The sequence below is a fragment of the Phyllostomus discolor genome, chromosome 12 (genome assembly GCF_004126475.2).
Source record: "Phyllostomus discolor isolate MPI-MPIP mPhyDis1 chromosome 12, mPhyDis1.pri.v3, whole genome shotgun sequence".
Lineage (NCBI taxonomy): Eukaryota > Metazoa > Chordata > Mammalia > Chiroptera > Phyllostomidae > Phyllostomus > Phyllostomus discolor.
The window spans coordinates 47,938,451-47,962,111 of NC_040914.2; the positions used below are offsets into that span (position 1 = coordinate 47,938,451).

Genomic DNA, 23,661 nt, shown 5'->3' on the forward strand with positions numbered 1-23,661 from the left:
TCCGACTCAGTCTGGGGAGCGAGAGAGGCAGGTGAGGGCAGCTGTGCGTCCGTGTGGTGGCTGAGCGACAGCCCCTCCTGTTCCGTGTCCGTGGGCTGGTTTGTCGGAGTTGAGAGAGGCGCCAGAATGGTACTGCGACTGGCCAGTCCTGCCCCTTCCCCAGCCGACATCCGCACATGGACATGGGCTAGCCAGGAAATGGGCACGGGTCGGCTCTGACGCGTGCGCCCGGGGCCTAGGACCGCCGCTCTGCGTTTCAGGCTGGACGGCGGCATGGGAGCAGTGCGCTCCGGCTTCAGGGCAGGAAGGGGGGGGGTTCCGCAGGCTGTGTCGGACCGCGTGGTTTTCATGACGTCCCTCCCCCTCCTTTCCCCATGGAGCCGTCCGAGCGTTCCCCCGAGAGCGAGCCGTCTTCGCACGCCCGCTTCGTCCTCTCCGATTCCCAGAAACCCTGGGCCCCCCGGGAACGGAGCTCAACCACCCTTGCCCGTGGCTCTGCTCTCTGATGTGGAGGGCAGTGACAGTGGGGGAAGAGCGCGTTGTTTTTAACTTGGTGAGACTCGGTTAGCCACCGGTGAACACTCTTTCGTTCAAGTTTTGGGTTCTTGAGCGATATTTTTTAGTGTGGGAAGCTGTATGACTCAGAGACGTGACTTGGAGCCCTCGCTGTATTGAACTGGGGTTTGGCACCCTTTTTCAGTAAGATGGGAATGCTGGTACCTGCACACGGGGGTTACATGGGACCGTCCATGAGAAGCAGGAGGCCCAGAGGCTGACACCCGCTGCACACTGGCTGGTGTTGCTCGCAGTATCATTATTATTATTGTTATTATTATTATTTGAGGTTCTCCTGTGTTCATGTTTTAATCAAGTAGTGTTTATATCCATAATTCTAGGTTGTGTCTGAATTTGTGTAGTTTGACCACGCAATCAGCATTCTCTACTAGGACTGAACAATGAGATTTCATGAATCTGTACTAGTGTTTGCATCAGTCCTGGTCAAAAATGTTAACTAAACTAGTATTTGTATTTTTATTAAAGAAAGTGTCTGTAATTGACGAGTTGTCTTGTAGCCAGTGCATTTGGGTTTGTAAGAACACTAAGGAGACACGGGGGACGTAGAAAAGCAACTTTCATGTTTGATTGTAAGACTAGCAGGGTTATCGCGAGACACTCGAGAAACACTGACCCTGCTTGTTTGAAAGGAGGCCAAAGCCCTCCGCAGCGCCGCTCCCCAGGGCGGCCAGGCGCGTGTCCGAGAAACCCCGGAACCCGCCCCCCCCGGCAGGGTGGCGGCCCCGACGCTGCCTCCCCACCCCGCTGCAAGCCCCCCCACCCTCTGCCCCCCCCTGTCGCCCAGGGCTGCTCGTGGTCGGTGATCTTCGTGGACCTGGACGCCCACAACCGCAACCGGCAGACGCTGTGCTCGCTGCTGCCCCGGGAGTCGCGGTCGCATGTGAGGAGCCCCCCCCCCCCCCCCCGACCCGCCCCTGGCTGCCGCGCGGGGCGTTCCTCCCTGACTCGCTGTCAGGTGCGCCTGCGGTGGACGTTTGCGGGTTTTCCGTAGGGGTCACTTGTGCCTCTACCCTTAGAAAACACCCAAAGGGAATGACGCGATGACCTAAAAACGACTGCTGCGCAGCGGTGAGGGAAGGCTTCGGTGAAAGGAGAGTAGTAGAGCCGCAGACGCGCAAGCACCGTGCCCTCTGCCCGGTGCTTCACCCTCAGTGACCGCCTCGGGCGGCACATCGGTGCTTACAGGCCCCACGTGCTGTAGGTGCACGTACAGCGTTTTCACTTTGCAACACCGGAAGGACGTTGTCCGCAATGCTCGACGGCCCCGTCCATGTCCAGACCTGTTCGCGTGTCAGCGAGCGTCTCTGCAACATGCGTGTTAGTGGCTGCTGCGTTACCCGCCTCACTGCGGAGCATTTAGACGGCTTCAAGTTTTTCACTATGACAGACCATTGTTACGGCAAAGTCCTAATAATTATCGTTGTTAGATTTTCACACTGCCTTAATGAGTATCAAGTGTGAGTTCGGGGGGCGAACCTTGAAAAAATGCTCCTCGTTCACGCGTAAAGGTTCCACCGCGCCCCCGCCCCCCAAGGCTTCCCACGCCGCCCCCTAGAGACGTCTCTGTCTCTGGAGCCCACGCCCTCGCCGGCGGCCGCTCCTCTATCGGCTTCCCCGAGGCCCTCCGTGGCTGTCCCCGTGTCCCTCCATGGCCACCTCCGTGTCCCCGTGGCTGTCCCCGTGGCCCTCCGTGGCCATCTCCGTGTCCCTCTGTGGCCGTCCCCGTGTCCCCGTGGGCGCCGACGTCCCCCCTTCCCCCCCGCCCAGAACACAGACGCCGCCCTGCTGCCCTGCATCAGCTACCCCGCCTTCGCCCTGGACGACGAGGCGCTGTTCATGCAGACGCTCGACAAGGTGGTCCGGAAACTTAAAGGAAAGTACGGATTTAAGCGCTTCCTGAGAGACGGGTACCGGACGTCCTTGGAGGACCCCAACAGACGCTACTACAAGCCGGCCGAGATCAAGGTATGGCGACAACACCCGCGCGGCCCCAGCACCGAGGGGGGAGGGGGCGGCCTCCCCCGGCGCGCGTCCTGGCTCTGCCTCCTGGCGGCCGTGGGCAGCCGCGTCAGCCTCTCCGTGGGTCTCGGTCCCCTCTGGTGAGAGGACGGTGCACGCTGCCATTGGCCCTGCTGCCGGGGCCCGCGTGGGTGGAATGGGCTGACCGGCGTGAGCGTGCGCAGGACGGACACCGGCACGTGACGGCGGGACACACGCGGGGAGGGCAGCTCCCACGACGGTTTGCTCGCACTGACACGCCTCCCTGTGCAAGGTGGCCCTGACTGCCGAGTCTGACGTGTTCCGTGTTCCCAGGACACGGGCGTAGCGCCGTGTCTGGATTTATACCGGCTGATTTTAAAAATATTTATTTAATTTTTGAGAGTGGGGAGGGAGAAAGAGGGAGAGAGAAACGTCAGTGTGTGAGAGAATCCACCGGTTGCCTCTTTCCCGCCCCCACCTGGCGACCTGGCCCGAAACCCAGGCGTGTGCCCTGACTGGGAATCGAACCGGCAGCAGCACAATCCACGGAGCCACGCCAGCCAGGGCTAGATTTACGCTCGCTGATTTTAAGCTGTGCGGAAAGCTGTCCGGCCCAAGCAGGTCAGCACCCCTCCGCAGTGCTGAAGGTCTGCTTTCGTGGGCAGACCGCAGGTCGTGAGCACGGTCACAGCCGTGGCTCGCTCGCCGAGAACAGGTGCGGTCTCGTGAACCTCTGTGCCAAGGAGTCCACCCTCCGGTGCGCAGGGCAGACCCTACAACGAGGAACGATTTGGCCCACAGTGTCCCCAGTGCTGAGGCTGGGAGACTGCGGTGTAGACCCACAGGCCGTCACCGTGGTCGCCCCCGGCGGCCTGCCAGCGGGAGCTCCGTTGCCCTAAGACCCCCGCCCACACTCCCCGCTGTCCGTCTGGCAGGTCGGTCTAAGGAGCGAACTCCACCCGGCCCAGGACTCACCAGCGCGTCCAGACCACAGCCTCCTCCTGCAGCTCCCCAGGCCCTTCCCGATGTGGCTGGCCCGGCCCCTCGCTGCGTTTCCGCTCTCACCGTCCTTCCTTGTTCCCCCCCTCCCCGCCCCCGGGACCCCGGGCTCACTGTCAGCCCCTTTAACAGACTCTGTGCCGCGAGTCTGCCGTTCGCACGGCCGAGAGGTTCCCTCGGCGTGTCTCCCTGGATGAATCTGTCCGGCATTATTTGAGGTCTCTCCCTTCTCATACGCCCTTCTCGGACCCTGGACCGAGACGCTCCCCATGTTCCTGATGTCCCGTGCACGGACACTGCAGAAGGGGCGGCAGCTGGTTCCTCCCGGGCCCGCCCCCCCAGGGGGCTGGGGGCCTCCAGGACGGGTGCCCCCAGGAGCCTCCGGATCCCCCTGTCTCCCGACACTGGCCGTTGCTGCGTTCTTAGTGATGTTTACTGAAGGAGTGCGTGCTGGGTTCAACACATGAGCCCTTGCATAACGAGTTCTGAGAATTTTTTTTAAGGAACAATGAAACTGCTTATAAAATCAGTCCCATTTTGTTATTAGCGCAGATACATATTTTTGTATATCCTGACTTTCGTTGTTCTAATGAATATATCTTTCTAACTAACAAAATTGTTCTCATTAATCGCTCACGAAGTGTTTAACATTCTGTTTTCTGTTGTAGCTGTTTGATGGCATCGAATGTGAATTCCCCATATTCTTCCTGTACATGATGATCGATGGTGAGTGGGCAGGTCTCCTGAAGCCTCCCCGAGCTCTCGGGCGGCGTGAGAGGAGAGCGGGGGGGTGGGGGGGGCGGGGGAGGTCTGACGCTGCCCGGGAGGCGTCCCGGCCTCGGCCACTCCTCTGCCTTCTCGCACACTGCCCCGCTTTCTGACCGCACGTGGCCCCGCTTTCTGACCGCACGCTAAGTAATTTAAAGAATCGAGAATACTTGGAGTTGTTTTTAAAGCAGCACAGCTACCTTTTCACGTTGACAAAGAAGACTTTTCAGTGCGTAGAAACCACGAATGCTAATTTAATCTGCGACGTTGCGAACGCCGGTAACGTTTATATTGACGGACAGAGAAATTTCAATTAAAATGCAGCTCTCAGTTCTAGATGCTAACGTGACCTTCTAAAATTGATTTCCTGGAAAAACATCACGAATTTTCATTACCTTTTTTCAATTTTATTTTTATCGTTTATGTAGAAAATTACCCAAATAATTACAACGGGGCGGATAGATTTTTCCAAGGTAAAAATTTCTTTGGTGCTCACTGGGCTCGGGTGCCATTGGACTTGACCTTTGACCTTTCACGTTCCAGGCGTCTTCAGAGGCGACGCTCAACAGGTCAAGGAGTACCGGGACCTCCTGACCCCAGTCCTTCACCAGACCACGGAAGGTACGGCTGGCTCGCTTTTCCAAGACATTTTCCCACTAACGTTTTCTCAGTGTTCCTCTGAAACGTGTAAATGATTCCTCTGAAGCAGAGCAGTTTATATTAAACTGAAAAAAAATGAGTGGGGCCTTGAGTAAATCAGAGAGCACGGTCTGTTCATTCGTCGCAGCAAACTTGTCTTTACGGAAGGGTTCCTCTGGCAGGACGGGTGGCGAGGCACTGGGGCGGCCGTGGCCACAGTGACTGCGAGCCCCCCGCCAGGCGGGTGGAGGCCCCTCCCCTGTGACCTGCTGCCCCTCCTCGCCTCTCCGAGGCACCACAGCAGGGGAAGTGGCCGGCTGTCCCCCAGGTCACCAGCAGAGCCAGTGCCGCGTCCCAGCGAGTGCAGCTCCCCCCCCCCCCCCCCCCGGGCCCCCGTAGGCCGTGCCCGAGCCTGCAGGCTGGCCCACTGCCCGGAGCCGCCTGGCCTCCTCCTCCTGGGAGCAGCTCCCAGGGCTTCGGCACGGTGTTTTGAGTGTCACTGTGGGCCGAAGCCTCCCCCTCCCCCTGAGGTGGGATTTGGTGTTTCAGGGGTTGGGGGGGTGAGAAGGCCCCGTTGGGTGAGTAGCACCCTGGCTTCCGTTCGGCACCCGCCAGCAGGGCCCAAAGGAGAATGCACCTGGTTCTCCCGGGCGACGCTGCAGCCGCCCGTCAGAGGGCCTGGGAGAAGTCCCACGAGTCCCTCTTTGGTGTGTGGGACTGTCCGCAGATGGGGCCGCGTCCCCTGGGCGCACAGCTCGGAGAGCGCCCTGTGTGGGGGGGAAGGACGGGGAAGACCGCGGGGGCCGGGGCAGGCGGCTGGTCTCGTGGACCCGGGACGGCGCCGGACCCTCCGGTCACGGGCGGGGTCTGTCGTTTCCCTTCGGCGGTTTCCGCCACGGAGGGTCTCGGCCCCAGCGTGTCACACCCGTGCTCAGCCTTTGACATACCGCGAGAGCCGTGAGACGCTCACGGGTGAACTGAACTCCGAGTTTAAGTTGATGTTCAAGCCGGTCCCTTACGTCTCACGCTCCGGAGAGCCGCTGCCCCGTGTGAGGGTGACCCAGCGGGTGTCGTGAGCCATGTGACTCTTGCCGTCCTGGGTCCCGGTCGGACCGTGACGCATGCTGGCTGCGGGCCGCCGTGCCGTGCGGTGGGGGAGCGAGCCTCGCTGTCGGCGTCGGCATCGGCGCGGTCGGAGCGCTGCCCGAACCGTTCCCTCCCAACACGGACTTCCCCCTGGGTTGGAGGCGCAGACGCCGCTGTCGGCTGGCGTGGCGAAGGAGGAGGAGTTGTGAAGAACCTGCACAGTTTTGTTTTTGAAAAGTTGTTTCCCGTGGGCTGGTGCTACAAACAGTCCTAGAACATTGTTGTTTTCCCCTCCTTTATGCTGTCCGCAAAGACTCCAGCCTTTAAAGAGTGACCTGTAATTCCTACTGAGGGATACCCCGAAACGGGCCGGTCACAGGGGCAGGCGGGGTTTCTCTCTGCAGCGACGGTACATGGTGGCCGGTGGGCCCAGTGTTTAGATGGGGATTCCTTCGCTCCGCCCAGTGCTGGGGCGGGGGCTCTCCGTTTAGGGTGACCCCTGACCCTCGTCTGGGAGGCTCCCATGGCTGAGCCCTGGGAGCTCAGCCTGCTGTGCACAGCGGCTGCCGTGTCCCCGAATATGTGCACGTGATCTCGGTCTTTGTTGGCTCGCCCAAGGGAGCGGAAACAAGCGCCACGGAAGGGGACTGCAGGCGGTGGCTGGCGTGGACGCACGTTGTCACATGTCAGACCGCAGTGCAGGGTGGAGAAGCTCCTTCCGCGGCCCCCCAGGCGGCTTCCGAGGGAGCCTCGGCGCCCCGTCCTGTGCGGCTCCCCCTCGGAGCCCTGGCGCTAGCTCCTGGGGTCCACTCCCCCTCCCCCCACCCCCGCCCCCGCTCTGTGCTCATTGCATGTCCTCGTTCTCGGGGGGAGGCCGTGGCCATGGGGAGGGCGCTGCCCGCCGGGCTCTAACCGTCTCTGTCCCGCCGCCGCAGGCCACCCGGTCGTGCCCAAGTACTACTACGTGCCCGCGGACTTCGTGGAGCTGGAGAAGAGGAGCCCCGGCAGCCAGAAGCGCTTCCCTAGCAACTGTGGCCGCGACGGGAAGCTGTTTCTCTGGGGACAGGCCCTCTATGTCATCGCCCAGCTCCTGGGTAAGTGGGGAGACCCGGGTCCGTCCCCCCGGTCATCAAGCCCGTGGGAGCCCGTCCCTGCCGACGTTTTTCTTGGACGCGGGTGGAGCGCAAGCCGCCGAGACGTCCTGGGGGGAGTTTCTGGGCACAGAAAGGCCTAGAAATACGCCGTCTCGCCGAAGGTGACGGACGGTTTCTGGGACGACAGTCAGATGGGCTCGGGGGCCGCCGCGGTCACGCGGGGCCGCCTGCGGCTCGGCGGGCGGGTGTCCAGCAGGAGGCCGCAGGCGCCTGGGTTCGCTCCTACTCGCTGCAACAAAACTCCGGTTCAGTGTGATGGTCGCGTTTGGTCAGGCTTCGGTAAACCCCCTGCCCAGAGGGACTGCTGATCTCTAAGTTCTCCCCTTCCCAATAAATACGCCGCGGTCGTACCCGGCTGGATGCTAAACGGGACCATTATTCACAGCCCTCTGAGGAAGTGTTTTTCAGCTGCTCCGAGCACTTGGGCTGGAAATGCGGACTCTGGCCGCCCCGAAATGAGGGCTGGGGCAGTGAGACAGGAGAAAGGGCTGTGCGTCTGGCTGCACCGTGCCCTGCTGCAATTTCAACCACCATTAGCATTTGCATCAGAAAGGCCGTCGTCCTGTGAGAGCCGGGATGCTTTCACGCTAGCAGATCGTGAACCAGGCGGGTGCAGACACCACCTGCACGGGGGGAGGGGAGGGGAGGGAGCCGCTGGCTGTGTGGAGTGCCGCGTCCTCTTTGTCGTTCTGGGGGGGCGGCTGCAGGCCTGCCGCGCGTGTCTGTGCCGTGGGAGAGAGCGTCTTGGGTTTCTTTGTCTGCGTTCCGTTTGGGCAGGATGCTTCAAAGCCCAGGTTTCCCGTTCAAGCTTCCCACAAATAATACAGAACAGCAAATAGAAGCTGACCCAGGAAGAGAGAATTAAGTCAATGCTGTTTTTAAAACTTCTCATTTCCTGGCTGCGTTTTCTGGGTCTCCATATGAACTTCTAATGCCCATTTAAGAACCTGTAGAAGAATTTTCTTTCATCCAGTGGACAGCTTTTGATAAGGAGTTCGTGTTGTTTATGCAGAATTTGCTTTCATGTTTTCCAAAAGAGAAAAAAATACATGCCTAAATTAGTTTTCTTAGCATGGAGCCCAGGTCGGTAAGGTTATCTCTGGTGCGAATGGTATTTTTCTCTCTCTAGCAGGAGCACAGAGAAACCGTATTGATACTCAGAGCTAAATAAAAATTTTAGGAGAGAAGTAGCTAAGCCGTGTAAGGACAAGAATCTTAATGCCAGGCTCATGAATTTCTATGCCCTGGCGCTCCGCTTGGAAATTACAAATGAGCAGGAGGAAATCGGTGGTTCTGAGGCTGGAAGCCGGTCCCCGGGAGAGGAGGCCGGAGAGCTAACCCTCCCTCTGGCGTTCTGCCGCGCGTCCCGCCCGAGGGGGGGTCGGCCGGACCGAGTGCCGTGTGAGAGGAGCCTCCGGGGGGAGCTGAGAAGGCTGACGAGCTGGGGGTGCAGAACCCGCCACCCTCGGCATCGGCACGCTGAGCTTTTAAAAAAAAAGGAGATTGAAAACAGCATCGGTCAGTAAAAAAAAGCGCTGGCCCTTCCTCGCGCCCAACTCAGTTGCTGAACGTGGGGAGATGCTCAGGGCCAGGAGCGTTTTCCTGTGTGGACACAGTGTGGTGTCCTGTGTGGACACCCGAGTGGACAGAAACGGTCCAGGTCGTGCTTTAATCTCTGTCTCATGGTCACAAAGACGACGGCTTCAGAGGGGAATCTGTGTCTCTCTTCTCCGCCGAGCTCCTGAAAAGGCGGCAGAGGACACGCAGACGGTGCTGCGTGCGCGCCGTGAGGCCGAGTCCCCGCCCGCCCCGGCAGGGAGAGGCGCAGCACAGCCCCCAGCACCCGGGCCCAGCAGCGGCCCCCTGGTGCGCCCCCCCACCCCAGGGCTCAGGTGGATGGGGTCTCAGGAGGCGGAGTCCTCCAGCTGCTCGTAACCACCGGGCACCTGCCCCCCCCCCCCCACCGGGCCCCTGGGGAGGTTACTGAGGTTCCAGGGGCGACCACGTTGACGGGCAAAGTCCCTCGGGCTCGTGAGGGGAGCCTGGGCTGGACAGTCATCTGCCGGAATTTTCTGGATCCTTAGTTAGAGTTACGTGACAGTAACAGAACAGCAAACTCTTTCAAAACACGCTGCGGTCGTGTGTGGCTCTCACCGATTCCTGCGAGCTGGCGTCCAGGGAAACCTGACTGGGCTCCCCTGCTCTCTGCGCGCCTTCCCGAGTGACCGCACACCAGAGACCGCGTGGCTGTCGCTTCTTGGTCGGAGCGGAGAGGCCCAGCACGGTGCGACCTGTCCTGGCCGAGGCCTCGACTGCCCACTCGCTCGCCGTCAGAAGGCAGCTAATTGTTACTGCATTTTTCTCCCTTTAGAAAAACTAGGCTTTGAGAAAATCAGCGTTTCCTGTAAAATAGGCGACTAAATTGAGACGTGTCCATTTGAAACTGGGTGTGACCCATTTTAAGACACAACATTTGACTTGTCTTCGAATAAAAGGAGCATTCGCCGCCCTGCTGTTAAATGTGGAGGTTCAGAGACTGTCCGTGTGGGAGACGCAGCGTGCCATCGAGGGCTCCCAGCCATCGAGGGCTCCCAGGCAGAATGACCGTGAAATGTTTGGCCCATAAAAGTCACTTGAGAATTATCTCTGGACTGAATGTTTCGTGGTCAAGAAAACTAGAGATATATAAGACAACGTAAGGTTAACGATAATCTGCAACATCACCAAGACCATTACTTAAGTTCAAAGACATATTTTGTTATTCAGTGTTTTTTAAAGAGAGGAGCTAGCGTGTCCGTTGTCTAGCTCTCAAGGAAGTCTGACTCCCAGGCGTCCCAGCACGAGACGCCTCGCCGCAGACCCGAGCGTGCACGGCCGTGGGCGGCTGGGGAACTCGTTCAGGAAGGGCGCGCTGAAGGCACCGTTACCGAGCGCCAGGAGCTAAAACGAAGCACGCTCTTTGAGGAAGGCCGAGCTATTGAACAGTTTAATTAATTAACTACAACTTCCCAGCACACACAAACTCCCACAATGCCAGGTGAATGAAGATTTCCTTGAATTCACAAGTGACTCTTTTTTCCTTTTCGTGGTAGCATTTTTTACTTTCCTAGGGGTGTTAACGAGACTTTTAAGATGAAAACATGTAGAAGGGCATGGCATTATCCCAAATGCCGTGGCGCACGTGTACAGAGACACGCACACAGTGCTGGGCTCGATGCCCGTGACCTCCCCCGCCCCCAGCACCTGCGCCCCCGCTCTGTGCCCCCACGCTGTGCCCCCCCTGATGAGGGCCAGCACAGCCTGGATCCCCTGCCCTGCGAGATGCCTGCTGAGCCCGCCAGGGTGTCCCCCCTGTAATTTTGGTGCTGTGACAAAAACTCACTTGCTCCGTTAAATGTTTTGTAAGTTGTTTCACTAAAGAAACAAAAACTCTTAAGACGTCCCTTTTAGCCTCGACAGTTGCTGTTTGGGCGACGCGCCGGGTGCATCTCAGACACTCTCTGCTTACAGCGAACACCGACGGCCCCGGGTGTCCTCTCAGGGTGTGGAGGCGGCGGGCGGTCGTGTTCGCGGAGCGCGTGCTGGCTGGTCCGCGAGGCGGGGTCCCGTGCGCGGGGGCGTGCCGAACGCCGTCCTCCGCTGTCCCCGCTCCCCGCGCCGCAGCCGCTGGGTGGGCCGTCGGGGGTCCCTGCTCTCAGGCTCGTCCCTCTGCACCCGCAGGCCAGTGCCGCGCACGTGGCTCCGCGGGCTCCGCTGTTTTGCTTCCCCGACGGTGAAGACCGATGTGGGGAGAAAACGAGACAGGACTATCGACCTGACCTGACCTGTGAAGGTCACGGTTACCCTTGTGGACGCGAAGGCAGTGATTACAGCACCGGACGTTTCCGAATGTGTGCACCCCCCCCCCCCCCCCGTCCGTCCCCGCTTCATGGTTTCATTAAGTCACTCGAGTGCCTACTACGTGCAGCTGGGGAGCAGCCACGAGTGAGGCACCTGCGCCCTCAGGGTCTTCCCCCCTGCCCACTTCGCACTCCGGGCTGGGTGGGTGGGTGGGCGGAGCCGCGCAAGGAGGGGGGAGGGGAAACACAGAAAGCTTTTCCCTGAGGCGTGGCTCACTATTTCGTTCGTATGAACTTTAATAGGTTAACATTTGCGCTTTCTAAGGATACGGTATTTCTTAATTTGTCTGTCACCGTTTATAAATAACAGAATAATAAAGGGAGAACTTCATTTCTGCAGCATACGACAGTGAAACATTAATTATGCGAAGCGCTCCTTGGCGGAGTGGAAATTGCTCCACGTCCCAGTGAGCAGACAGATGAGGCAGGGAGACAATTTGCTGCTACTTAAAATATCATGTACTCATCAACCCGGCATTACGAGCTAAACCGATATTAATAAATTGAAATTATAGGTCGTTATTTGCCGTAATTAAGCCTATATTGGTTCAGTTCAAATTTTGCAAAAGTGTATTCTTTCCGGGGTGAGAGAAGCGTGTCCTGTGATGCGCTCCCGGCCCCGGGCGGGAGAACCGTGCCCCGGCAGGTCTGAGGGGCGCGGCGTGTCCTCCCGCCCCGCCCCTGGCGCGGAGGGTGCCCCCTGCGTTCTCCAGGGGCCAGGGCGTGCGCGGGAGGGAGCCCCGCCCCCGGGAGAGCGAGCCCGCCCGCATCTGACGCTGAGCTCTGGACCCCCCGGTGGGCGTGCCAGGTGTGTGACCACTCGGCGCCCTCACTTCGCCGTCCGTTACACGAGGGGGCGTTGCAGGGGGGATATTAGTGAATTCACACACGTGCGGTGCGCGGGCAGTGCCAGGAGCGGAGTAACTGCTGTGCGGGCGTTGCTGCGTGGCGACTTCCGTGGCGGCCGCCGCCCCTTCTCGTCCTTGTTGTTCTGTGATTCACAGCACTTTTGCTGTTATTAAAATAACGGTGTTAAACCCAGTGGCTCCCGACAGTCACTGACGACTCCGCTGGTGGTTTCGTCTGGTGGCTGCCGCTGCCGGCGTGCCTGGAGGTTGCCCCAGACCAGAGACGGGGGAGGAGCGCCCCCCTGAGTTTCGGAGTCACTCGCCGCCTGAACGCGGTGCCTGCGGAGCTGAGGGCCCCGGGTGAACTCGGAGGGACCGGCAGCGCCGTGCCGGCGTCCCGTGGTCCGTGCAGAGCCGAGGTCAGGAGTGGAATCCATGCTCGCACAGCTGCAGGGTGCGCACTGACTCACTCCGGGAGGAGTTGGGGGCACCCCCCCCACGCCGAGGACATGTGGGGTCGCGGGGTCGGCCTCCCGCTGCAGCCTGGCCTCCATCGGAAGTTGCCACCAGGAGCGGCCTGGTGGGAAGGCTCCGCGCTCCCAGCAGCCGCTGAAGTCCCCGCCCCACGCCGGCCCGGGCCGCCAGCAGCGGCCCGCCCAGAACCCCCCGCCCCGCCCCGCCCCGTAGAATTTGGCGCCAGGAAGCACTCTGCCTCCCTTAGGAGCCGCTCTCTGCCCTGAGGAGGCACAAGCCTTCTTTTTAGATCGGCTCTGGGGGTGTGACGTGCACACCACGCGTGTTCACCCCGGGGCGCGGCCCAGGCGTGCTGGGTGCTCGCAGAGTGGCTGTGCGACCCTCACCGCAGTCCTAGAGTGGCCCCCCCCACCCCTGGCGACCTCACGCTAACCAGCCGTCAGCACCCGCCTCCCCGGGCCCTTCCCCGCCCCCAGCACCAGGCGACCGCCCACCCGCTTCCCGCTGCTACGGACTCGCCCCTGCCGACGCGTCGGCCGCCTGGGGGCCGCGACGCACGGCCCCTGGTGACTGTGTTCAGGGTTCGGCAGCGCTGCGAGCCCTTTACGGCGGAGTGACAGCCCCTCGTGCGCGTGTGCAGAGCCCGGCTGACGGCGGACACCCGGCCGGCTGCCGTCCGCTCGTCCGCTGTTCCGGGTAACGCGGCGATGGGCGCTCACGCACAGTGTGTGGCTGCCGCGTCTCCAGTTCCCTCGGGCGCGTGTCCGGAGCTCGGACTGCTGGGCTGTCCCCGCACGGTGTGTGAAACGCTGTTCTTTTCCCCGATGGATTGCTTTGACACCCTTGTCAGAAACCGGCTGGCCGTAAACGTAAGGGTCCATTTCCGGACCCTCAAGCTTGGTCCATGGATTTCTATCTTCATGCCAGTCCCACGCTGTCTTAACTGCTTTGGCTTCTTCCTTTTAACCCAGAAGCCTTTTGTCACTTTTCCTTGCCTAGTTTGTCCGCTGGGGCCTCCAGCACAGTGTCCGGCGGCAGTGGCAGGAACAGACAGCATTGTCGTCCTCGTGCTGGTCTTCGGGGCAAAGCGTTCGGCGTTTCCTTCCTGCTTCCTCCCCTCCCTTCTTCACTCCTGGTGGTGGAGCGTTCTGGAAAGGTCTGTGGGCTTCATGGGTCCCCGTGCCGCCCGGATGCGTGGCGGGTGACGCGCTCGCTCTCCCTTTCTTCCAGCGGACGAGCTGATCAGTCCCAAGGACCTGGACCCCATCCGGCGGCACGTCCCGCTGCAGGACCGGCGCAACGTGAGCATGCGGTTCTCCAACCAGGTAGGGCGCTCCCTGCCCGGGGCCTCACCCGCAGCCCCCGAGGCCCGTTTGAGGAGGAACTTTTATCCGGGACGGGGTTTCGGTGGCTCCTGCTGAGGGCGAGCCTTCTCTTGTCCGGCTCGTCCAGATTTGTGTGTGCGCCAACCACACTTCACTTTTTAAAAAGTGCCGCGGTGGGGGCTCTCCGTGAGTGGGGAGTGTGGGCCAGCTGCATCTGACAGGGCATCTGCGGGTGGACGCAGTCCCCCCGTTGGTCACGGTCATGGTCACGGCATCAGGGGTGTGTGAGGAGCTGCAGAGTGTGGGGGGCGGGGGGCGGATGAGACAGGCTGTTATTGGAGGGAGCGGGCCCCATGAGCGGCCTGCGCTCGCTGTCCCTCCAGGGTAGAGTCTCCCTGGCAGGACGGGGTGGGGGGGGTGGGCGGGGGAGGGTGGTGACATGCTAGGGGACGAACAGTGCACAGTTTACTACACACTCAGTCCTACGACTCAGACCTCGTGGGTCAGCAGGGTGCGTGTTGGCAGGATTGGTGAGACCGATGTCCGCTTGAAAACAACCGTCCACTCCTCCACGACCGCAGCCAGGGACCCGCTGACGGGGACACGCTGCGGCCGGGAAACCGCCCGAGGAGGGAGGGAGGGGGCCCGAGCGTGGGCCGGGGGCGCGGGCCGGGGACGCGGTTCCCCGGGACCAGCAGGCGTCGGCACTCACAGACCTGCTCCCGAAATGTAAACGCTCCTTCTATGTAAGAAAGCACTTGCATACAGAGCTCGCACGCAGAGAAACGCTCGTTCTGACGAGAGAAAGGGAGAGCCCCGCAGACCCGTTAGGCCCTGTCACATCCTTCTGATGGTCTGCAACACAACGTAACGACCCTGAGCGCTCCAGAGGTCAGAAGCTATTTGGGAGACTTTGAAATGACGTTTAGATAAACCTCAACGTTTAAATGAATGTTGAGGTTTTCTCAGGAATATGAACCCCCGTGTTAGCACACGACAGAGTCTCCACTGGGCCTGAGTGGGCACCTGTGTCCGTGCAGGGCCGTGTCCTCGCCGGGGTGGGGGTCCTGCCGACGCGGGGAAGGGGTGTGCGAGGGGGGGAAGCCAGCACCGTGCCATCGGCGGGTGCGACGGTGAGAGGTTCGACTTTGAGGCAGTGGTTCCCGAAGGCTGCCCACCCGGTCGTCAGAGGAAGAGCCCGGCGGAGGCAGAAATGTGGGCGCGGGTGTCAGAGCGGCTCTCCCGCGGGCAGCCTGGGCGAGGTCTGCAGGCGTTTCTGCAGCCGGCCCACCAGCCCGGGGCGTCCTGTTGCCGGGTCGGGTCTGTGAGTGTGGCCCCCGGCCGCGGCTGCCGTGGGCCAGGCCCCTGGTGACCTCGGAGCGGTCGTGGCGGGTGGCGTGGCCGGAAGCCGGGGGGCAGGGAGTCAGAGCGCCCGCTGGGGGGAGGCCAGCTGCTCACACAGCGAGCCTGCGGCGCCCCGGGCCCCTCCCGGTCTGAGCAATCCACCTCGGAGCGCTCCGGCAGCGGGGGCTCGTCCCTGGGCCCCCATCCTCGTTTCTCAGCTCCGCACCGTCTCCAGGGTCGGTCAGTCGTAGTGGTTTAGAGGAACTTTGCACGAGGCCCAGTGTTATTTGGCTCGCTTCATTCTGGTGCCCTCAAGTAGTTCAACCAAGTCGAGACAGTTCCTACTTAAAGGATTAAAAAAACCTCATTAGCTTAGCAAGGAAAGCATTTGTACGGGGCCAAGGAGCCTGATTTATCTGCAGAGTGGGGGCGAACGAGCGCTGAGCAGTCCTCATGGCTGTCGGAGTGACACCGAGTGAGACAGCCTGGGCGTCGGAGATGCGACCGGAGGCCCGGCCTCCAGCGCCGCAGCCGCGCGGCGGCTCTCTCTTCCCAGAAGACGGCGGTCAGTGTGCGCGGGGAAGCGAGTTTCCTGTCGGAGCTGGTGACCATTGTTTAAATACCTTGGTCAGCAACACCCAGAGCGGAGGAAAGCTAAGTGGGAAGTTGGAAAGAACGAGCTCAGACACATTCAATAGCGCCGTTCCAATGAACTCACCGAGCTCGCTAAAATGGAAAGTCCCGGCAGCAGGCCTGAGAGAGAGCGGAGCCCTCCGCCTGCCCGACCAAGACTTCTCACGGCTGGGGCTGGGGATGATACGCACGTGTGTGGAAGCTTACCTGTCGCCCGTCCGTCTGTCCTGGCAGACTCTGGGAGACTTCTCAAGGAGGGACACGGGGCCACCGCCACCCTGCGACGTCAGGGTCTGTCAGGAGCCGTGTGGGTGAGCGCGCCTCACCCAGTGGCCAAGTGAATGGGTACACGAGTGTGCGAGCAACGGAGGGCCCGTGCACCCCTCGGGGCTCGAGGAGCGTGTGTGTCTGTGGATGCACGTGTGTGTGTGCGTGTGTGCGCTTTGTGATCCTAAAAGCAGAAACCGTTACTAGGGGAAGTGCCATTCAGAAATGTGGGGTGTCATTAACACGTGGGCGTTTTCGGGAGGCTCCGTGGGTGCAGACAGCTGTGTTCGTGTGGTGAGGCTCCTGGGGGGTGAAGAGGAAAGAAGCCCCCGACCCCGTCAGCGGCGGGGGCTGTTGGGGTGGGGCTGCCCCTGCGGCGGGTTCTGTGCACGACACACGGGGGAGGCCTGGCGGCCTGCGTCCAGCGAGCACAGCACCGACGGCAGGTCACCGGGGCGGCCCCTCCTCTCCTGCGGGGGGCCGCGTGCCAGACCGAGGCTCCTCTGGTGCCTGAGGTGACAGACGGCAGCTGGTCACAAGGAAGGGAGTAGCCTCCGATGCAGTTAAGGCGTCAGATGAGTAACTGGAAGTCACAATCATTTTCTAACAGAGAATGGGAAAATCGGGCTTTTATTTTTAGCTCCTCCCTCTTCCCTCCCGAGTGAAATGATGGAGGTGGGCCCCGAGTCCCCGAACCGCTCTTATGCGTCCTTCGGAAGAGCAGGCCGGCCGCGCTGGCTGCGGCGTGATGCGTGCCTCCCACCCCCTGGGGCCCGTGACTCTGCCCGCACCCTCAGGTGGGCAGCGGGCAGTGGGGAGCGAGGCCGCCCGTCCTCGTAATGGATGAGCCGCTTGTGGACGGCGAACGTTGTCCCTGGCCCCGCGGCCGCCGCCCAGGACGGGGCCTCCTGAAACTGCCCCCTCCCTGCCCCCTCTGCGTTGCAGGGCCCGCTGGACAACGACCTGGTGGTCCACGTCGCACTCGTAGCAGAAAGCCAGCGGTACGCAGTCCAGGCGGGGCGGGTGTTTCCGGGGGTCCCAGGCAGGCCGGCCGCTCTGTGCTTTGGGTGTTGGGTGTGGTGGCCGCGACTCGGCCCGTGGGCCCCTGGGCAGGGTGTGGGGATGTCACGCGTGTCGCTGCGCGTGCCGGAGCAGCACCCTTCCCGTGTTTCTCAGTGACCTTGCCTTAGTGGTGTCCGTGTGAGAGACCGTGCCCCGTGCCCCGTGCCCCAGCCGCCGGGGCGCAGTGCTGGGACTCGAGTCCGGGGAGAGGGATTCCCTGCCCATCCTGTCGCCAATCCCCAGAGCCCCCGCGCCCTGTTCTCGAAGAGCCCCGAGGGCCTCCGGCCCCCGAGCAGGTCGCTGTAAGCCCGGGCTCCGAGTCGGTGCAGCGCCTTCCTGCCCTCGACCCCTCTCCAAGCCTGGGGGGGGCACCGTCTCAGAGGGTCCCCCCCCCCGTCCGTCTCCGCCCCGCAGCCTGCAGGTCTTCCTCAACACCTACGGCATCCAGACACAGACGCCGCAGCAGGTGGAGCCCATCCAGATATGGGCGCAGCAGGAGCTGGTGAAGGTCGGTGGTCTCTCCTTCCTGCCCGCTCAAGGGGGTGGGGGTGGGGGGGCTGGGGCTCTGCGGTTAGACTTGGGGGGCCTGGTCAGGCCGTGGGGGGAGCCTCCTCCCACCCTGAGGCAGGGCCGTTCCTCCACAAGTCTCCCCGAGCGAGGTGGCCGGATGCTTCGTGAAACCCACATAATCAGAGAAGTCAAAAAGGCATTTCAGCTTCAGTAGGAAGTGCTTCAAGGCGGTTTTCTAGTTCGAGATGTGGGCCCCGTTTTTAAAAAACTCTGATTAGCCAGATTTCCCATCACACAGAAAGCACTGGTCTCTTCGTGTTCTTTCACAAGTCAGACACGGCCAGATACGTATGCACGTCACACGCATGACACCTGTATGACAGCCTTGCTCCCAGACCTCCCCGGGCCCAGAACCCGAGGCGACGCCATCGGCTGGCGTGTGTGCCCGCGAGTCCGCTGAGCAAGGTTTCCCGGCCTCTCTCGGGGCGCGAAGAGGATGCAGGCGGCAGGGCGGCCGTCGGGGCGGCCGTCGGGGTGGGGGGTGGGGGTGGCGAAAGGGGGAAACCTCGGCTTCCTGCCGGGCTCTGATCCGCGCGCGTGTGTCTTGCAGGCGTATTTCCACCTGGGCGTCAACGAGAAGCTGGGGCTCTCGGGGCGGCCGGACCGGCCCATCGGCTGCCTGGGCACGTCCAAGGTGCCCGCGGGCGCCCCCTGGGGGTGGGGGGCGGGGGGGTCGCAGGTCCACAGGCTGCGGGGCCCGTGCTGGGCTCCTCCTCTGAACCATCACTTCTTACGAGTGCACGGTGTCGTGTGATCCGTGTGAGGTCGCACAAGCCCCCTGGGAACGAACACGCACCCACTCGCCCTGTGGTTTCCGCGCGTCCCGAGATGCCCGGTTACAGCGTCCTTTACCCGGACGGCTTTTCCGTCCAGGGGCCGCGCCCGTGAGCCCACCGGTTCCGTCAGGGAACTTCCGCAGTTCTTCCCTTCGTGTGTGTGTTGACCAGACGGGTTGTTTCATTTGCGCGGTCAGAGTCGGACATCAGGTTTGGCCTTTACCGGGCTTCTGTGGCCGCGCCTCCGGCCGGGCTGGTGTTCACGGCGGCCGTCTCCCCGCAGATCTACCGCATCCTCGGGAAGACGGTGGTCTGCTACCCAATCATCTTCGACCTGAGCGACTTCTACATGTCCCAGGACGTCCTGCTGCTCATAGATGACATCAAGGTAGCTCCGGACGCCTGATGGAATGGGGCGACTTTGTTCCGCCGAGTTCCGTCGGACGTTCTGACGTCGGGTGCTCCTGGGTCCCGGACACCGGGTGCCGCTGTGCGGAACATGCTGGTAGAGCAGCGGCCGCTGGGCCTCGGGGCGGGGGGAGGTCCCCCGTAGCATCAGATGGTGGGTGGCGTCTGCCTTACGCAAAGCCGTGTGACTGTGCCTGTTGTCCCTCCGACGTTGGTCTGAAAAGACAGGCGGGGACTGGTCTGAGACCATTTCCCCGTGGCACTGAGGGACGACCTCTTGGTGAACAGCAGCGCAGTTAGCAAAGCCGCTCTGCTGACGAAGGATGTCCAGGAGAACCGTGATGGACTCATGACGCCCGCTAGCGAGACCCCCCCCAACCCCCCCCCCCCCCCCCGCCTGTCCCCTGTCCCCTGCAGAGAAGCTTCAGGGACCGGTGTGCGGCGCCCGGAGCTGGACCGCACTCCTGCAGTCTCAGCCCCACTGTCCACCGGTCGTGTGATCCCCCTTAGCTTCTCGGTGTCCCTGTGCCCTCAGCGTTGTGACATGTAACCGAGCGATGGGACAGCCTTTGTCAGGACTGAACGAGTGAATGGCCGTGCAGGCGCTCAGAATAGAGCCCGGCGCTCGGGGAGGCGCAGCCCGCGCCTCTGATAGGACGGTGGTGATGACGACGGTGGTGATGATGACGACGGTGGTGATGGCAACGGTGGTGGTGGTGACGGTGGTGATGATGACGGTAGTGATGATGATGACGACAGTGGTGATGGCGACGGTGGTGGCGATGACAGTGGTGATGACGACGGTGGTGATGATGACAGTGGTGATGATGATGGTGGTGATGATGACGACGGTGGAGACCGAGTCCGAGAAGGAGCGCGCACATTTCCGACCCGTCCGGGCTCGGTCCTGCCCCTCCGCCTTCTGCACCTGAGTTCACGATGACGTGGGGGGGGACTGGTCTCTGGGTGACCGCCGGGTGGGCTCTTCCTCCCCGGGGCCCTCTCGACCTGGGTTCATTAGGCCACACGCACAAAACACCCCCCGAAGTCCTGGGGCTCTGACTGTTTTAAAGGACAAAGTTCCTAGTCAACACGGTGTCCAGCTGAGTGTGTGCACACGTGTGCTTGCACGCTTGCACGTGCTGGGGCACTCCTGCCCCGGGGCGGTGTGCCCTCCGGGGCTGGGCGGCGGCCTGCCTCCCCGTGCAAGGGCTGCGCTGGCTGCTCGCCGGTGGTGGCCACGCGTCCTGGCCCCCTCGGGCGCGGGCCTTCGCCCACCAGCGCCCCCTTGCTCTGACAGAACGCGCTGCAGTTCATCAAGCAGTACTGGAAGATGCACGGCCGGCCGCTCTTCCTCGTGCTCATCCGGGAGGACAACATCAGGTGGGTTGGCGAACGGCGGGCTGGGGAAGCCCATGTACCTCCCTCCCGCCCCATCAGCGCTGCAGGCGGGCGGGCGGAGGCAGGGCCCCCGCGTTTCTCGTGTCCCCCTCCGGCTGGCAGAGCGCTTCGCAGAGGGGGTAGGGCTCCCGGCGTGAGGTGGTTCGTCTCTCCTGCTGTTGACACACGCGTGTTGTCTGTGCGTCCAGAGGCAGCCGGTTCAACCCCATACTGGACATGCTGGCAGCCTTCAAGAAAGGAGAAGTCGGAGGGGTCAAGGTGCACGTCGACCGCCTGCAGGTAGTCCTCTGAGCCGCGCCGCTTCCGTCGTTGTCGGGATGCGCCACTCCGAGAGGGCGCAGCTGCGCTCCCCACTGTGCGCCAGGTGTGCGGGCCTGCTCTCCGGGCGGGTGCTGCTCCGTGCCTGCCCCCCTGCACCCACCGCCCCTGTGCCGTTCTCCCGGTCCTTCCGACCTGGCGCTTGAACGATTGCGGGATCCCCCAACCAGAATTTCAGGCTTGGAAGGCACGTCCCCAGCCTCACTGTCACCTTTGAGGGAGCCGGGCCCGCGGTGCCGGCGTGGCCTGCCGTCCCATCCCTCGAGTGTCGGTACAGATGCGTCTCCCAAAACTGAAGCTCCACGCCCGCTGCACAGCAGCCCCTCAGCCACCTCCCTGCCACCCAGCCTCTGTCCTCTCTGTGACGCAGCCAGTGGCAGCGGCGCCCGTGCGCCTCTCTCGGCTCCCAGTCTGGCTCTTCCAGGTCTCCCGAGCCTGTGGCTGGGGCTCGGCCTCCCCTCCCAGCCGTGTCCCCCAGGACCCCGCCCCCCCACGGTCACATGCAGCCCCACCCCCAAGCACCGTGGCTACTTCCCGCAGCTCCGACTGTCGTGGGGGCTGCCTCCTGCCCTGCCGTCCCCGTGTTCCGGGGTTGCTTTCTGCCTCAGTCCCGCTTTAATTTGGTGACTCCGGGCAGCGTCCCCTCACTGGAGGGGTCTCCAGGAGTGGAATCAGTCCACCCCCTCCCCACCCCACCCCCCCGCTCATGTGCTCCCTGGCGTGTGCTCAGGCCTTTGCGGCAGCTCTCGTTCCTGGTGTGGCCGGTTCCCGGCACCCGCCTCTGTCTGTGGAGTGAAAGCTCCTCGGGCCGAGCCGACTCTCGCCGCCCTCGCAGAGGGCTCGCTCGCTCGCTCCGGGGCCCCTGCGGGGAGCAGGCCAACGTTGGCTCCTCGATTCAGCACATGCTCACGGGGCCCCTCACTGGGTCCCGGGGGTGTGGGGGGGGAGACACACTGCGTCCCCGTCCTCAGGGGGCTGGTTCCTGCGGGCGTGCGGAGTGAGCGAGCGCAGTGAGTGTGTACAGTGAGCGTGCGGAGTGAGCGTGTGGAGTGAGTGTGCGGAGTGACTGTGTACAGTGAGCGTGTGGAGTGACTGTGTACAGTGAGCGTGCGGAGTGAGCGTGCGGAGTGAGCGTGCGGAGTGACTGTACAGTGAGCGTGCGGAGTGAGCGTGTGGAGTGAGCGTGCGGAGTGACTGTATAGTGAGCGTGCGGAGTGAGCGTGCGGAGTGAGCGTGGGGAGTGAGCGTGCGCAGCGGTGGGCGGGGCCCCGTCTGGGGGAGTGTTTGGTGGCGAAGGGCCAGCAGGACACAGCTGAGCGTCACGGAGCAGGAGGCGTGTGTGAATGTCACGTGGCGGCTGATACAGGTGTAGCGGTAGCTATTTGATTGCCGCCACCGAGGTATCAATGCCTATGGAATCAATTATAATGGCCTTTGTAAGACTAATTCAGGAGCCTCTGCAACCAACTAAATTTTTTAATTAAGAGCTCTAGAGACTATTAATGGAACGTAGTATTTGCCTATTAATTCCAATTAAACGTTTATTTTATAGACTTAGTATCTAAATATTAAAATTAATTTTATGTTTTTAATATTAGTTATCAGCTAATAGAGAATTCATTAATTCCTGACTCCTCCCTGCCTCCCTGCCCGCGTCACAGTCCACTCGCACCTCGGTCCCCTGCTCTCGGGGTGCAGCCACCCACTCCCTTCGTCCCCACCCCCGCCCGGCACCATGTATCCGGCACCACCGTCCCACGGCCACGCCCCCTGCCCGCCTGGACTTTCACAGTTGTCTCCTGCCTTCCTAGTGGCCCTGGGGCCCTCGCCCTGTCCCTGCTCTGCTTGATCCCAGGGCCTCGAGGTCACATCCCGAGTCGCGAGCCGCCCAGGACTCCCTCTCACACCGAGTGCCCCCCAGCGCCCAGGCCGCCCCCCCCCAGTCCAGGCGCTCGCCCCCACCGCCCGGGCCCGGTGACTGCACACGAGCGTCCCCCAAACCGTTCTAGTATTTCACGTTTTCCTTCCACGTGGAAGTATTTTCTAACGTGTCATGGGTAACGCACTTTGTCGCAGCTTAAAAATAAGCACCCGTGTGAGGGCAGAGAGGAGGCCCCCGACCTCCTCCGACGCCCTGGTGTGCCACGGCCCCCCTGCACTCGCGGTGGGGGCCACGCCCCAGCTGGGGGGCGTCTCGCCGTGCGCGCGTGTGAGGCTGTCTGAGTTTGGAGCGCCCCCTGAAGAGTGGCGTGAGAGTCGTGCGTCCAGTAGGTCGGCTCCTTTCTGAAGGATCGCCGCGCTCACCACAGAGCGCACACTAGGGCAGCGGGTCTCAGAGCCGTGCGCGCCTCGTCCTGTTCCAGACGCTGATCTCCGGGGCCGTGGTGGAGCAGCTGGACTTCCTGCGCATCAGCGACACGGAAGAGTGAGTCCCCGCGGGCCGTCCCCGCGTCTCTTCGGGCGGCACCTGCCTCGGTGCGGGCGATCTGGAACCTGCTTGTTCGGTTGGTTTCCAGGCTCCCCGAGTTTAAGAGTTTCGAGGAACTGGAGCTCCCCAAACACTCGAAGGTCAAACGGCAAAGCAGCGCCTCTAGCGCTCCGGAGCTGGAGCGGCAGCCGGAGGTCACCGTGGCCGAGTGGAAGAACAGACCCACGCAGGACATCCTGCAGAAGCTGCAGGTGAGGGCGGTGCCAACGCGGGGGCCCGGGCCGGCTGGGCTTCGGGGGGGGGGGGGGGGGCGAGTCCTCTCAGGTGGACCGGGGGCGGGGGGTGGGGGGCGAGTCCTCTCAGGTGGCTGGTGGTAGAGGCCTTCGTGCACCGGGGGCGGGGGGGAGGGGTGCGGGCAGGGGCTCCGGGTTGGGTCACAGGTGCTCCGGGAGGTGGGTGCCTTGGGCTTGGCCGGGGGTGGAGGTGTCGCTTGGGCCCCTGTGGAGTTAGGTCAGTGGCATTGCCTGCGGGGCCCCGGGCTCCTCCCCAGCACCCTTGCCCCCTCCGACAGCCCACCCCCTCCCCCCCCGCCCCAGCACTCAGGGCTGATGCGGGCTGTCCCCTTGGTCTCGGAGGGAAGCAGACCTGTGACCGCGCCCGTTTGAATATGGCGTCAGCTGCCTCCACGCTGCCGTCCCGAGGGCAC

General features: G+C 62.4%; 1 protein-coding gene across 1 annotated transcript in view; it reads left to right on the top strand.

Moving 5' to 3' along the window:
- PHKB (phosphorylase kinase regulatory subunit beta) overlaps window positions 1-23,661 on the top strand; it is a 104,959-nt gene that overhangs the window by 41,914 nt on the left and 39,384 nt on the right. Inside the window, exons 9-22 of the mRNA XM_036013559.1 lie at window positions 1,361-1,456; window positions 2,344-2,541; window positions 4,224-4,281; window positions 4,867-4,944; window positions 6,984-7,142; window positions 13,654-13,748; window positions 16,938-16,993; window positions 17,469-17,562; window positions 18,175-18,258; window positions 18,684-18,788; window positions 20,109-20,191; window positions 20,398-20,488; window positions 22,891-22,952; window positions 23,044-23,235. Of these exons, the coding sequence (XP_035869452.1) occupies window positions 1,361-1,456; window positions 2,344-2,541; window positions 4,224-4,281; window positions 4,867-4,944; window positions 6,984-7,142; window positions 13,654-13,748; window positions 16,938-16,993; window positions 17,469-17,562; window positions 18,175-18,258; window positions 18,684-18,788; window positions 20,109-20,191; window positions 20,398-20,488; window positions 22,891-22,952; window positions 23,044-23,235 (1,451 nt within the window). The remainder of the gene's footprint in view (window positions 1-1,360; window positions 1,457-2,343; window positions 2,542-4,223; window positions 4,282-4,866; window positions 4,945-6,983; window positions 7,143-13,653; window positions 13,749-16,937; window positions 16,994-17,468; window positions 17,563-18,174; window positions 18,259-18,683; window positions 18,789-20,108; window positions 20,192-20,397; window positions 20,489-22,890; window positions 22,953-23,043; window positions 23,236-23,661) is intronic.